This window comes from Rana temporaria, chromosome 3 (genome assembly GCF_905171775.1).
Source record: "Rana temporaria chromosome 3, aRanTem1.1, whole genome shotgun sequence".
Lineage (NCBI taxonomy): Eukaryota > Metazoa > Chordata > Amphibia > Anura > Ranidae > Rana > Rana temporaria.
In genome coordinates, this window is record NC_053491.1 from 259,834,724 (window position 1) to 259,851,127 (window position 16,404).

Here is a 16,404-nt window from a genome sequence, read left to right on the forward strand (position 1 = left end):
TAAAGCGGATCTTCACCCTCCAGGCAATTTCCACTCCCCTTTTCTCTCAAAATAGTACCGATTTTTATTTATTTTTATCCCATTTTTTATTTTTATTTTTTATTATTTGGGCCATCTCCAGGTGCATGTCATTCACCTTGGGGAATGACGTGCACTGTGCTCCCTTTGCCTTCTGGGATATGTACATCACTGGCAGTGTGGTATCGGTAGCTTACCAATGACGCCACAGAAAACATGGCAGTGTGGGACCAAGAGGTGGCAAAACAGAAGAGGATATCAGCGGGGACAATGCTGGATATACTGGGTGGGTGAGTATCTGACCCATGCAGAAGACAACCCCCAGTAGGAAGGGGTTAAAAAAATGAAGGGGAGGGTAAAGATCCCCTTTAAGACCATAAGCTTGAGTGATGATTTGTCTGATCCACCGAGAAATGGTTCCACTTTACGGGGACCATAAGGGATGAAAAATAGGCTTTCTAATGGAGGCAGTTGCTGGGATGAAAAAATATCTGTGGCAGTGACTGCGAGGATGAAGCACACAACTCAAACTACATTCAGGCAATGAAGAAACAAAATCTGGTGTACAGGGGATAGACAGAGAGAAGGGAGTACAATGTATTGGTTAAGGTAAATAATAGAACCAATGATACAGTGGCACAAAATTCCACATGTAACATGTACACCATTCATTAGAGCTGCATGATTAATCGTTAAGAATCGTTATCGCGATCTTTTTCCCGTTGCGATTCTTGACACAGGGTTTCACAATCTTTGACATGAAAATAATTTTCTCTCTGCACTCAGCCAAAAGTCAAAGTCTGGGCAATCTGCCAAGTCTGGGCAGCCTGCCAAGTTTTTAAAACATTCTTTATCGGTGGAAAGTTAAGTCTAAACATTGTATCACATCAAAGGAATAAACTTCTGTATGTAAATTAGGGAACGTTTAACCACTTAAACACCAAACCTTTTTCTGACAGCTCTTTTTTTAAGTTAAAATCATTATTTTTTTTGCTAGAAAATTACTTAGAACCCCCAAACATTATATATTTTTTTAGTAGAGACCCTAGAGAATAAAATGGCGGTTGTTGCAATATTTTGTTGCACTGTATTTGCGCAGCAGTCTTTTTAAATGCAATTTTTTGGGAAAAATGACTTTAATGAATTAAAAAAAAAAACTAGCCAGTAAAGTTAGCCCATTTTTTTTTTTTTTTTTGTATAAATGTAAAAGATTTTACGCCGTGAGAATCGTGAGAGAATCGTGATCTTCATTCTAAGCAAAAAAATCACGATTTTCATTTTGGCCAGAATCGTGCAGCTCTACCATCCATACACTTGCATGTATGCAGTCTAATTGCATGGATTGTCAAAAATAGTAATTTCTGACAATCCAATAAAAAGCTTACTCAAAAAATCTCCTTTTTTATGTTGTTAGTGATGCCTTCCTGTTGGCCATCTCTTTCAACAACTTCCTAGATTCTTTACAGGTTTTGAGGCTTCGCCTCTGCTCATTACTTTGGTTTTGTTCCGCCAGAACCCAACAAAAGCGGGTAATGCTGCTGGAACACATCAGGGGTAGGGACTTATACCCCTTGTTCAGTCCCCCTTGAACGTCAGACAAGGATGCAATAATATAAAATTCTGATCAGGACAGAACCTTTCTACTTCACTTGCAGTGGCAAGACTTCATGTTCCTCAATGGTTGATGTACGCCACTGCATGGCATTGCCTAACTGAATCCTAATCAGTAGATCCTCATGTCGTGATTTCCAGTGTTGTAAAGATATCGATCACCCACCTATCCCCTATTCAGAGATCCTGTGTCACTCTTAGGCCCCATACACACGATAGAATCCATCCGCAGATAAATCCCAGCAAATGGGTTTCTGCGGATAGATCCTATGGTGTGTACACGCCAGCGGATCTGTTTCCGCGGAGAAATCTCCTCTGGGATGGATTTCAGCAGATCGGATATATGCTGTGCTGCACAACATATCCATCTGCTGAAATCCATTCCAACGGATGGATCCGCTCGTCTGTACAGACTTACCGGATCCATCCGTCCAAAGGGATTCCCCGCACGCGTCGTAATGATTTGACGCATGCGTGGAATTCCTTTTATGACAGCGTCGCGCCCGTCGCCGCGTCATAATAGCGGCGACGGCGCGACACGTCATCGCCAGAGGATTTCAGCGCGGATTTCAATGCGATGGTGTGTACACGCCATCGCATAGAAATCCTCTGAAATCCTCGAGAGGATTTATCCGCGGATACGGTCCACTGGACCGTATCTGCGGATAAATCCTCTCGTGTGTATGGGGCCTTAGAAGCTGTAGTATGACTTCTGAGAATGGCACAGCGGAGCAGGGCGAGTCTAGTAGATTTCTCTCGATGGGAGCTCCTGACAGCCCCTCAGTTGTATTAACCCCTACTGCACCAGAGTCTGCACAAGGGATGCATCAAAGTAAATGTAAGTTATGTCCCCTGTGCTGAGTTATGTTTGTAATTTAGGCTAAATTTAGGCTTCAAACTTCCATGAAGCGAAGATTTGCAGTCCTAGGACTTCGGCTCTGGAATGCTCTACCCACGACCATCCGCATGGAAGAAAACCATTGGGGTTTTAGAAATAAAATCTTCTGAAGGATCAGGACAACACTGGATGCAAAGCGCCTTGAGGCGATTTAGTTCGCATTTGTATCACTATACAAGTTACTCACTCACTCATCATGCACCATGATTTATTTCCCTGTCTTCATACAATTATATAAAAAAAATGTTATCGGTATTTCTTTTCAGTAATTTGAGGTCACTGTAAAAGCTAAGAACAATGCAAGCCTTCTTTCAAACAAAAAAACATTTGCTATAATTCTCTTAACTTCTTGTCTGTTTTCCTTCATGGAGGAGATGTTTGAAAGCAATTGAACAGATTTAGGATGGTTGGCATACAAAGAAGCCCATAATGTTCTGAGACAGACCATATCTACTGTATGTTTTCAGAAAGTTAGGCTCAGTATAAGTACACTAGAGAGTATAAGTACCCTACTGAAGTAATCTAATAATGTAGTTTAATACAAGTAACTAAGGAAAACCTAAATGATACCATGAGTGTGACATTTCTTAAGGACAATTTCACAGCTTCTCTGAGTGTCAGTTTTACTTTTGACTTGCAACTATCACAAAACAGCACATCTTCAAAGATGGCAGCAGTTATATTTTTGTTCTTTTTTTTCAAAGGGAGAGGATGAAGTTACCATACATGCATGAGCGATTTAAGGACATGTTCCTGATTGTCAAGGAGATGACTCGTCTCCAGATTTCATATGATGAATACCTCTGCATGAAGACTCTGTTACTCCTTTGTACAGGTATTTTTTGAGTATTGAAGAAAAAAACATTAGTATGTGTGTATATACAGTAACTCACAAAAGTGAGTACGCCCCTCACATTTTTGTAAACATTTTATTATATCTTTTCATGTGACAACACTGAAGAACTGACACTTTCCCACAATGTAAAGTAGTGAGTGTACAGCTTGTATAACAGTGTAAATTTGCTGCCCCCTCAAAATAACTCAACACACAGCCATTAATGTCTAAACCACTGGCAACAAAAGTGAATTTGGCCCAAAGTGTCAATATTTGATCCACTGCAGTTTCCTACGCTCAATGGTCACTTCACAACCATTTTGTGCCCAGGATTCTCTCGAGTTATGAATGAATGTGGTTGGCAGCTAACATTCACAAGCACTTTTGTGTTCAGTGCAGTCCTGGGTGTCAGGGAAGGAGGTCAAGCACTCTTGTTTTCTTTCGTTTTTTGTAGCACAAAGGAGAGCCATCACTAAAGATGATGTGGCATGTGTATTGTCACTAGGGGACTAAATCCCCAAGTGACAGTACTTAAAGGCGTAGTAAAGGCAGAAGTTTTTTTTTATCTTAATGCATTCTATGCATTACGATAAAAAACCTTCTGTGTGTAGCAGCCCCCCAGCACCCCCTAATTACCTACCTGAGCTCTTTCTCTCTCCAGCGATGTCCACGATCCTCTCAGCCATCCAGTACACTCCTACTGATTGGCTGAGACAGAGCAGCGGTGCCATTGGCTCCTGCTGCTGTCAATCAAAGTCAGTCAGCCAATCAGGGGAGAGAGGGAGCCAGGCCGGGTTGGGGCTCCATGTCTGAATGGATACATGGGGCTCTGACTCGGCTTGGTTGCCCCCTGTATCAATCTACTGGCTGAGGGGCACTCAAGGGAGGGAGGGGCTAGGAGTAGCAAAAAGGGGCCTGAGAAGAGGAGAATCCAGGCTGCTCTTTGCAAAACCAACTGCACAGAGGAGGCAAGTATAACATTTTTGTTATTAAAAAAACAAACAAAAAAAACGAGCCTTTGCAATCACTTTGTTAAAAGCTTTTACAATAAAAAGGTAAAACAATTTAAAAAATACACTCCCTGTACACATGCAAGTTTTAGGTTGGGTTCACTTTTTTTGTTGTATTGTGGTATGATAATGTGCATGCATTACAAGGCACATTGCACGGCACCCTGGGACTTACAGAAACTTCCAGGGACTACTTGCATCTTTGTGGTGCATTAATATGTCACATGTTAACATGCCTAAAATACACATGACCCTCTTTTTCTAAGGCAGTGCAAAATTACCTGGTGCTACAGTGCACTACAATGCAGATGCATTGCCTTAGTACGCTGGGGTGCCACTCAAAATGTAACACACACATTTAGCATAACATATAATTGTGAATGGGCCCACACAAGCATTTATACATTACTACACACTACAATACATAGTGCCCTGTGTTGCTGTGCATTGCAGTAACGTGTACTAAAACTTGTGTTTTACCACCAATTAATGCAACTCACAAGTAATGGGGATCAATGGAAAGGTGAATAGCAGTAGGGGTGCACTTTTTTTTTATATAGATACTCTCATTTTGCTATCACTTTACTGTCACATAATGCACATAAAATCAGATATGAACCTTTTTTTTTTTTTTTTTCAAAGCAGTGCACCACAACAGGCAGATGGTTGTGGTGCACTAAATTGTGAGTATAGGAAAAAACATATTTTTTTCAAACTGTTAAATCAATGTGTTTACTGCTTTAAATTGCTTACTAAAACTGTTTTCATTTCACCTTTTCACAAAAAAGCACAATTAAAAGTTTAAAAATATTTCTTATAAAATAGAGCTTGCTCTTTTAAATTTAATAAGAATTTTGATTGTTGTGTTGCATTTGTGTGTACTAATGATTTTAGTGTATTTTATTAACAAAATCATGAAACTATTATTTTACAAATAAATCCTTGACATTGATGTCACTGAGAATTATGTTTTTAATTAATGCATTTACTTGCCTTCAAATACTCTTGTTCTGGTTAAAAATCTCTAAAACGTGTCTGAAAACAACAGGGAAGGAGAGAAGGTGGTTTAAGTGACTCCTAACTTTATTCAGTTATGTATGTGAATTTAGGCTTGAGTTATTGAGCTCTGCAAACTGCTCTTTTTCAATAGGGAAGCTAAGAATAGACAGGCAAACATTTGAAAATGAGTTAGAGCTCCATCAGTTGGCTATAAAACAACAATAAATAATTTCATATATACCTAAATAAAAATATGAAAAAAGAGGTATTTCTTATTCTACAAAAATATATACAAACATTATATATAACCTTTAAGATATGTCTTTGCTGCTTCAAGGAAGCTAAATGTGTGGTATGTTAATTTATAGTTCCCAAGGATGGCCTGAAAAGCCACTCACTATTTGAGGAAATTCGAATGACCTATATTAAGGAACTTGGAAAAGCCATAGTAAAGAGGGAAGGAAATTCCAGTCAAAACTGGCAGCGATTTTACCAACTGACAAAGTTAATGGATACAATGCATGAGGTAAGTCATTCTGGCGGTTTTTACATTACTTTATACGCAAATGAGCTTGGCCTGCTGATGTATTCCCGGGATCTGTTTTATCCATAAATGTATTGGGATCTGTTTAAATGTGAAGGCGTGTATTTTGTGAAGGCAAAATATCTCTTTGTTTTCCAAACTTTTATGCTATTTCTCTTATTTTGCTTTTTTTGTTCTTTTGCTTTCTTTAAAGTGAAAACTTATGCAGGCTATACATGGGTCGAATTCTGAACGAATAAAGAAATTTGACCCATTTATGGCCAGCTTTAAAACAATATATCAGTGCTCACCTCAAGTCTCCTTATCTAAATTTTCAATCTCAGAGTAAAGCCTTGCCATACACTGGTCATAATTCCAAAATGACTTTCATTCGAAAATTGTAGCTAAGAATTTTTGTTAGAATTTCGCACCATTAGTGGGCTGCAGGAGCAGCTTATGTCCGTGCGGCCATCGAATTTGAGTGATCGGACCTGTTGGAAATTTTTTAAAAACAAACACATTTTTGATCAATGATGGGAGAATTATGTGAGAAATAACTGAAAAAGAAATGCGCACAAGATGTGACCGGAAAATAAAAGTAGATTCCCAGCCACTAAAAGTCTTTTCTGTAGCAACATGAGGTGAAATTGAAGGCTTGATTGGTCAAATTTCGAAACCAATGGTGGCACTATCAGATTGCAAAACATACAAATTTTCAGATTTTCAAAAGATTTGTTCAGAATTCGACCTACTACTAATAAATATATGTCACAAATCCAGCTTCTCTCCAAGCCTTCGTATCAGTCAATTCTGCCTCAATCATTTATCACCAGCAATCATAATGTAACTATTACAAGTACAGGGCAGCATTTTTTTTTCACACACTGCTGCATACGTTGGTATTGTGGCACCGGTCAGAGCTGTGACAACATTTAGTAGCTATACATCTCTTCTTTTTTTTTTTTTTTATCATCACAATTTCCTGTCCTAAGATCCCATTTACTGTTTATATTGGATATTCTTATTTTATGAACTCTGGTAATAAATGATTGAGACAGAAAGGGCTGACGTGGAAAAAAGCTTAGCCAGCTGCATTGGTGAAACATCTTAATGAGCAGGAGTAAGTAAAGGCATTTTATTTGAAATCTCTCTGTTAGGCCTCCTTCACATAGCTGTTCAGTGGCATACACTGGATTCCGGAGGCAAGAATCAGCTGCACACCAAGCATTTACCTGCAGTTATGGACAGATGTCCGAGCCTGGATGCAGCTAGCTGCTTTTAGACTCGGCATCTATCCCTAACAACAGATAACCCAGTGGTGTGCGGCTACATGCAAACATGCTGCTATTTGCATGCACCTGTCATTCCAGCTGCAAACATTTGCTTATTCTTGCTACTGGAATCCAGAGTATGTGGCTAAATGTGTGAAGGAGGCCTTAAAATTGAGTTTGAGAGACTTGAAGCGCTAACTGATAAACTGTTTTGAGTCACTCCAGGATAGAGTGGGGATTGATTAACCTCTGAATTTTATTGCTGTCCCCAGTTCAAAGTGTTTGTCCTATTTTATATATGGTCACTGATACGGGAAGTGAGCAGAATATTCTCAAGTAGTGACAGACAAAACAAAAGCAATTAAATAATCCAGCTCCTGTATTGTTTTAGGGCAACATCCTACATTCAACTGTTTGTGTTTCGATTAGTCAGATTACCCTCAAGTAAGGGAAAATCTCATAGCAATAAAAAAAACTAACAGACGTTTTAACCCCCCATATACTGTCCAAAGCTAAAATACATTTTGTCTGGAGTTCAAATTCAAACCTGACTTTACTATTAGTATCAGAATTTCTTCTTAATTTACAGATCCCCTTTTTTGCAGTATAGCAGCTTCAGTCGTATAGATATTGGTTATCGTTGCTGCAACTGCTGTCAGATTGTTCCTCCATGAGGAGAGTTCAATACTGGTCCTAATATAGATTGGTGAAGTCGCTGTTTTATCCTTTGTTGATCCCTGATTATGGGGGATTGGTGTTGCCCCTGAAACACGTTATCTGTTTTTAACCACTTGACCTCCAGAAGATGTACCCCCTTCCTGACCAGGCCATTTTTTGCGATATGGCACTGCATTATTTTAACTGACAATTGCGTGGTCATACCCAAATAAGATTGATGTCCCTTTTTCCCACAAATAGAGCTTTCTTTTGATTGTATTTGATCACCTCTGCGTATTTTATTTTTTGCACTATAAACAAAAAAGACAGATAATTTTGAAAAAAAAAAAAAATTGGACACCACCTGACATATTTGACACTTTTTGGGAACCAGTGACATTATTACAGTAATCACTGCTAAAAAAATATGCACCATCACTACACTAATGACACTGGCTGGGAAGGGGTTAACATAAGGGGTTAACTGCGCCTAGCTAGTGATTTTGAGTACTGTGGGAGGTGCTTTTCCTAGAGAAAGGCATGGATCAATGTCCCTGCAAACACCAAATCCATGCCTTCCCTACTGACAGAACGGCAATCTGCCTTGTTTACATAGGCAGATCGCCAGTCTGCCTGGGTACTGAACAATTGGTGGGTGCCAGCAGACTTCGAGTACAAGATACCCGCGGCTGGGCTACCGCTGTGTGTGATCACAGTGGAAGCTAAACGCCAACGGCGTACATGCTCCTGCCCTACCTGAAAGAGCCAGTTCACATATCTATATCCACGTGATCCAGCACACAGGTGCCACCCTGTAGCAGCAACACTGCTATGGGGCAGGCCTTAAGTGGTTAAATATATATTACATGTGCACATTTTTTACCTGCAAAAAAAGTGTATATTTATTTCAAAAGGTAAAAAAAAGTAGTGCTGTTGAGTCATTCATATTAACTGGCCGGACTTTAGTTTGCAGCAAACCACTAAAAAAGTACTTGCAATTATTCTGGGATATTGTAAAATGCACATTACTACTCCAATAAAATAAATGTTGTATCTAGTAATATGGCTTGTCCGAAACAAAATGTGTTTACATTACTTAATAGTATACTATATTGTAGAGGCTAAAAATATATTTGAGATTTTGTGATCTAACTTACATCTGCATTAGCTGTAGAATGTACAAGAGGAGGAAAGTACCACATTGTGAAAATATTCACGTCTTTTCTTTTTTTCTAGGTGGTTGAAAATCTCCTAGCCTTTTGCTTCTATTCCTTCACGGACAAATCATTGAGTGTTGAATTTCCAGAGATGTTATCGGAAATTATCAGCAATCAAATACCAAAATACTCATCTGGAAATATCAGAAAACTTTTATTTCATCAGAAGTGACTGCCTTACTAAAATTATATATAAATATATAAGCATAAAAAGTTGCCTTAAGGAAAGAATAAGTCAAATTATAGCTTTTACTGTATTGAAACAGAAAAAATCAGACGTGGTAATTGTCCTTGCAACGGTGTACCTAATGTAATTATGCACTACAGTTTATGTGGTTTACAGAGGGCCAAGATTTGGACTATTGAAAACTCATCATTTCACTCCTATGACTGAAATGGGAAGAATAAGAGATAACTAAACCAGTCTGCATTGTGAATAACCTGTTAGCAATTTTTGCTTTGGATAGATTTGTTTTGCTTTTTTTTCATTTTCCTGTCAGGTGTTTTGGGTTTTTTCCTATCTTGTTAGGAAAAGCAAGAATTTGATGCATGGAATCTGTTGAAAGTTTACAAGTGTATACAGAAAAGGGAAGTTGTGCCTTTTTTAAGCTACTGTTTGAATCTAGCAGTTCCTCTCAGTTTTTACAAATGGACTTTCTATTTTCTTTTGCTCACATCATATTTTTTTCTTATTGTACAGATCTGGTCCTTTTTTAAGACTGGGGCAGCTCGCAGCTTTCTTAACGCAAATTAAAGAAACCGTAATTCTTACAATGTCTGTTTTCATAAGTGCTCTAACCATATTGCTAAACTAGCTACTTAACATTTTTTATGTACTTGTCCACATGTATGATAAAGCTGTATGGCCAAACTCCCTGTATGATTTATGAAATGCATAATAGCTGCTGTCATGCTACAGGAGGGATCTCTCCTGCCTTCTAATTTAAAAATCTTTATAATATGTTAATGATTTTATAAAATGACCCTTTGCAGGTTTGAGCCCTGCTACTGTAAAATCAGAATGTAGGAGATTTTTAAATAGAAGAGATTTTGTTTGCCAGAAACGTTTTCCCTATACCTTGTTCACATGTGCCATAATTTGTTTAGAAATGCATAGTTCAAAGCTGCTGTAGCCGTTTCATAGCTTGCCTATGTGTATGCATTTGTTAGTAATATGTAATATATTTAATAGCCATTCATTTTAAGATTTTTTTCAGATAAAATAAATATTTTTTACTTTATCGGGGTCACTACAAAACCACTTTACCGCAGGGTCATGAAAAATAAATCACAAAAAAAATTAAAAAAAGTTTTGACTTGCTTGGTAAAAGGAAAAAAAAAGTGTCAAGCTTCATTACTGTGTATAAATAGTTTAAGCTACTTTATATTTATACTTTTTAAAATTGTATGCCATATTGGTATATTCAGACATTTGGACATAAACATGAAAGGGCTACTGCAGCTTGAAATAACAATCTGTAATATCATTAAATGCTTTATATAATATGATAAAAGTTATTGTGGTAAGGCTTCACATGACAAAAGTTTAGAGCAAGTGCTTAACTGAAAGTGTGTCACAGATTGTCAAATTTAATTTAATTTTTAAAGTTGGTGTTCAGTATATTCTCTTTGTAGACTATGTTTAATGCATTAATCTGATGTTTTATGGTGATGTTTCTCAAAGAATAACTGGACTATAAGCACTTAGGTATTTTTAGTATATGTGTTGGTATCTCCTTTTTCTAGTTCTTAAAATAGGATGTTGTCCTAGTTAGATTTCAGGGCTCATTCCACGTAGGCCTGGGCTGTCACAGGATCTCCATCATAGACTCTATACTCTCTCCCTGTAGAAGTATTGAGTGGAGAAAATTGTTTCTTTTTGTCTACGCAAGTTTCAATGAAATTCCAGGGACACAAATACTCGGTTGAAACCTTCACATTTTTCAACTTTATACAGTTTTATTACATGGAAAGTTTTCATATTTGTTTTTAGAAGCAAACTTTTCAACTTTTTACAGGTTTCACAGAATAATTGCTGTCTGTGGGAAAAATAAAATATTCCTAATATTTTTTGTCAAGAAACAAGAACACATTTTTAAGTACAAGTACAAGTGCAATGTGTATGCTCGGTAACTCAATGGAATTTCTCAGGATTTACATGGCGTAGTGTCAACTCCTCCCCACTGCTCTACCTCCTGGGTCTCTAGTTGAAATGTGTTTTGCAACTTTGGAAATAATGTTCCCTATAACAAACTGTAAACCCTAAATTGTCTATTGCTAGTCCCGTGGACATTATTCAAAGCACTTACAGATTTTTTTTCTTTTACATTTTTTACTGGCCCACACTTATTTTTAAAGGCAGTATTGGGTTAAAGAACTGGGTAAAAATATGTCACTTAAAAAAAAAAAAAAAAACGTTTTCCACATCGCCTGCTTTATATATATTTTTTATTTTATGTGCCCTGGCCAACTTTGTTGCCAAGTACATGTTGCTGTTGTATTTTGATACCCTTATTGCTTTATGTGATGTACATGGCCTGCTGTTTCCTAATGTCCATATCTCTGTAGTGCATAATTTAGATTTATTAGTGTTAAAGTTGCAAGTTTTTTTTTTTCTTAAGGTTATGTGTTTAATGCCTTAAAGGTAGGGTATCATGTTAATAACACATCTTGTTCCAGAGTGTTGTATATTGTAAAAGGTTGGTTGATTGAATAGGGACTCCACACAAATCCGGTATGGCAATTCTAAGTAGGGGGTTATTATTGAACTTTGTATCTGACCTTAATTTTTTTTCCTGAGCCTTGGTGTAGTTATTTGGCCATCTCCTCCTTTTTCTGTTTTTTCTTTTGTGCTTATTAGTGTGTTAGAAAATGGGTCAGATCTCTTTGAATAGGAGAGGCAGCATGGAAGTTCAAATGAACTGATAATGATAATCTTCACAGAGGGGCTTGGGATGAATAGAAATGTACCCATATTTTATTTCTGAATTAACTTACAACCAAAACTATTTTTTTTGACGTTCTTTAAAATCATCAGCTTTTAAAAATTTGTAGGACTCTGGAATCTTTGTTACCTTAACACCGTCAACCTGTATAACGGGGATATGCAATTAGCGGACCTCCAGCTGTTGCAGAACTACAATTCCCATGAGGCATAGCAAGACTCTGACAGCCACAAGCATGACAACAGAGTCAGAAGCATGATGGGACTTGTAGTTTTGCAACAGCTGGAGGATCAGCTAATTGCATATCCCTGCTGTATAAGATCAATGTGTATAGCAAGCTTCCAGGAGCTTTGTTGAAGCCTTGAGTCTAGGTTCATATATATGTGTTCACAGCTGCCTATTCATTCGAATTGGCTACTGTACCCGTGAAAAATTCTGCATTTTTTTCCCAATGCATGGGGTGCCATTAGGAATTAATGATACCCTGTGTTTCTGCTAAAAAGCAGAACATTTTGCTTGCGGGTCTTGAATGTGCATGATTATGCAAGTGTTCCAAATGTGCACATATGATAGCCTAGCCTTAAAGCAACCTTGAGCTACAGTTTGGAAATGCTAAACAGAGATGGACTGGCAGTCCACTTTAAACAAGCCCCTAACAAACTTCAACTGGCTTTCCAGTAGTGCGGAAACTTGCAGAAAGTGTTCTGAAGACTTGGCAATAGTGTGTTCAAAGGAACAGCCTACACCCCCACTAACATCTCACTAGAACTAAAGCGTGGTTTAAAAGCTTAAAAAAAAGCTATTAGAAACTTAATAAAAAAGCTTTGTAAATGCTTTCTAAAAAAGCCCGTTGCACACGTGACTCTTGTATAGACAATAGCCCTATTGTACAATGTCTAAACATGATAAATTGAATTAAACATATGTCTACCTAGGAGGCCCTTCCTTATTTTATAAAGGGCACTTTAAAATACCAAATGCACTGCGCACAAAAACAGTGTGCATAGTTCAGGGTTTATTTTTATTCCTTAGAGCACATTCAGTGATTATAATGTAAGCCAGCCATTCTGCTATATAATTAAATATACTGTCACTGTAAAATTTAGACGTCACCCCTTGTTTAATGGGAGGAAAAAACAATGCTGAACATGCTGATAAGATATACATTTTTCTACTACGACAGAGAACCCATACCTATATAATATATTTTCAATCTGTTCATTTACTCCATTTGTGACTAGGTCCTCAACATGTCTTCAAAGTATTGCCCAAAAGCCGAAAAACATTCTCCAATAAGGCTGGGTTCACACTTATGCAAATTAGTTACAAGTTTCCCCACATCCAATTCACATGACAGGAGAGTGTGACCGGCTCTCAATGGAGTCGGTTCAAACACCACCGGAGTGGCCTCAGTCCGCACTGGAAAGGAGTCTTGTGCATTTTTGGCTCTGTTTCAGGTCCAAATTCAGACCTGATTCACCCCTGAATCGGAGAATAGAGACGCACCGCCCCCCCCTGTTGCGAGCCACAGCTAGTGTGAACCCAACCTTAATAATATATAATAGTATAAAAGTAACCCACAACCCTTAAAATAAAACCATTTAAAAAAAAAAAATTCAGTCACACGAGAAGTTTATAGGATCAGGAAACTTTAAAAGATTTATTCACGCAATACTAGCCAAGCTGCAAATGCATGAATAGTATGCATATATCCAAAGATATATTGATAAACTGGCTTAAAAGCTATGGGCCAGATTCACGTAGAATTCCGGCGGCGTAACGTATTGCATTTACGTTACACCGCCGCAAGTTTTAAGGGCAAGTACTTGATTCACAAAGCACTTGCCTGTAAACTTGCGTCGGCGTAGCGTAAATCCATCCGGTGCAAGCCCACCTAATTCAAATGGGGCGTGTATCATTTAAATTAGGCACGTTCCCGTGCCCAACGTACTGCGCATGCTCTGTTTTGAAATTTCCCGCCGTGTTTTGCGCGAAATGACGTCGCACCGACGTAATTTTTTGAACGGCGACGTGCGTTACGTTCTTTTCTATTTACGGACGACTTACGCAAAAAAAATAAAAAATTCGACGCGGGAACGACGGCCATACTTTAACATGGCAAGTCTAAATATAAGCCAAGAAATAGCATCCGTAACTATACGCCGGGAAAAGCCGACTAGCGACGACGTAAGAGAATGCGACGAACGCGCGTACCTTCGTGGTTTGCCGTAAACAGCTAATTAGCATACCCGACGCAGAAAACAACGCGAACTCCACCCAGCGGGCGCCAAAGTATTACACCTACGATCCGAAGGTGTACAAAGCCGTACGCCTGTCGGATCGAAGGCAGAAGCCGTCGTATCTTGGTTTGAGAATTCAAACTAAAGATACGACGTGGCAAATTTGAAAGTACGCCGGAGTATCAGCAGATACTCCGGCGTACTTTTTCTGTGAATCTGGCCCTATATGTTTAATGGCCATTGTTTTCTTGCTTTGGGCATGTTATGGAAACATGATGATGGGCTGGCAGCAAGATAATCAAATTTCTCCTGCAATTGAAATGATTTTAAAACTCCCACTCTATCTTTACCCATATAATCAGTTCACTTTACATTACTATTGCATTCTTTAAAAGCTCTTGAATAATTTTTTTAGATCAGCTAGTGGTAACTCCATCTGCCTATCTATAATCAAATGGCATATTGCTGATCTGTTGGTTAATGGTGTTGGATACTTTGGTCACTAGACTTAAGAAAAATGGTGGTTTCTGCAGTCAGTTGAATATAATAGAAAATAAAAATAGGTGATTAGTGCCTTTAAGATTGCTCTTACCTAAAACTGGACATGTATTTGAAACATCATTTAACATTTGTATTGTCTTTTTGAATTTGACTTTTAAATATAGCATTGAACAATTTGTTTTTGTCATATTCGTATGGATTTTTGTGTTCTTTCTGAGATTTTCCCTTTACCTTCTGTCTTACTGATACCCCATAGTATAGCCAACAGTTTAACTTCCTGTCTCCCCTCTCTAAAGTGCATTCCTTATGTATACCTAGGGGTAATCCACTCAGCCGGGAGTCGGTAGCAGTGCCAGTATCCCAATGGAATAAATAGGGAATGGATTTTTGAAATGAGATCAAGATGTTCAACCCATAGCAATGTCTTTGTTTCACAAAGACAAGCAGGTGAGGGTAAATTCCCCTCCAAATGGCACACAAACCGTAACAAAAACCTGAAAATTGAATCTTTCCCCATTCAATGTAAAACCAAGAAAAAAACGGATAGCATACCATTTAATTTATCAAAAAAATTAATTTTCTCTGATAGCATTGTAACCAAAATAATTTATACAACTAAATGATATCTCTCCTTTTTTCTGATTGAGTCTTTTGAGTTTGCTTAAGTGAACCACATTAACATTGACCGCAGATAACATCATATGTCTACAGGATAAGTCCTGTAGAACATAAGTTAATGTAGGTTTGTGTTATCCCCTCGGCAAGCTGTTGAAAGCATCCTAAAATGTTTGTTTTGTGAAAGTGTTTCATCGTGCTATGAAAACTGCAGGTCAGTTTAGCCTTATACTTTTTAGAAAAGTGTATACAGGGCCTTACACATGGTTAGATTATTACTGCATTGCTTGGGTTAATCATGTAATTTTTTCTCACTAAATTTTCACCCCAAGGTGGTTCTGTATCTAGATAAGCAGAATTTTATTGTACATATCAGAGATGTAATGGTCTCTTGTATTGGCTTACCCACTTATCAGTAATGTCAATTTGTATTTCTTCTAAAGGAGAGAATTTGACAATCTTGCCATGTCTTTCTTTGCAGGGTCTGTAAAAGTAAAAGTTCGACCATATATTTGTTATGCAGATTTCTTGGCAGTGACATCACACGAAGTAAAGCTGACCATAGACAAAGCGATTTTCTTTCCTGCAACCACGGGTTACAGAAAAGAAAATCACTCGATTCCCCCATCTGCACAGTCAGTGTTGATGGTGAAATCCCTCCCATGGAGCAATTGTGTTCTGGCGGGGACTGCTTACATATGCAAACAAGGTTTTGAAAAAGCTGAACTGTGTAATTAAGGTAGAGTTCCCAAACTGATAAATTCACTTTATTATGAGCAAAAGAATACATGAGTTAAAGTAATGTAATAGTCTTTGAACACTGTCTCCCGTGAGATGCAATGACAAGTTCCATAGATTGCTAAATATTTCACATTGTACCCTTTGAAAAGCTGAAGTAATCATTGGCAAGTGTAACTACCAGATTTGATTGCTTTACCTGCCATATTACGGATAATATAGTATACCATTTTAAGCATTTGATAAAAATATTTTCAAATATGCAGACGTAAGATATCTAAATATATTATTATTATTATATAGGATTTATATAGCGGTGACAGTTT

The 16,404-nt window shown here is 37.8% G+C and overlaps 1 protein-coding gene across 4 annotated transcripts in view; it reads left to right on the forward strand.

The window, feature by feature from the left end:
- NR3C1 (nuclear receptor subfamily 3 group C member 1) overlaps positions 1-11,454 on the forward strand; it is a 228,300-nt gene extending 216,846 nt beyond the window's left edge. For all 4 annotated transcript variants that reach the window (XM_040344599.1, XM_040344598.1, XM_040344600.1 and 1 more), the window contains exons 7-9: positions 3,232-3,362; positions 5,740-5,897; positions 9,059-11,454. In XM_040344599.1, the coding sequence (XP_040200533.1) occupies positions 3,232-3,362; positions 5,740-5,897; positions 9,059-9,211 (442 nt within the window). In that variant the 3' untranslated portion in view covers positions 9,212-11,454. The remainder of the gene's footprint in view (positions 1-3,231; positions 3,363-5,739; positions 5,898-9,058) is intronic.
- Positions 11,455-16,404: the final 4,950 nt, after the last annotated feature.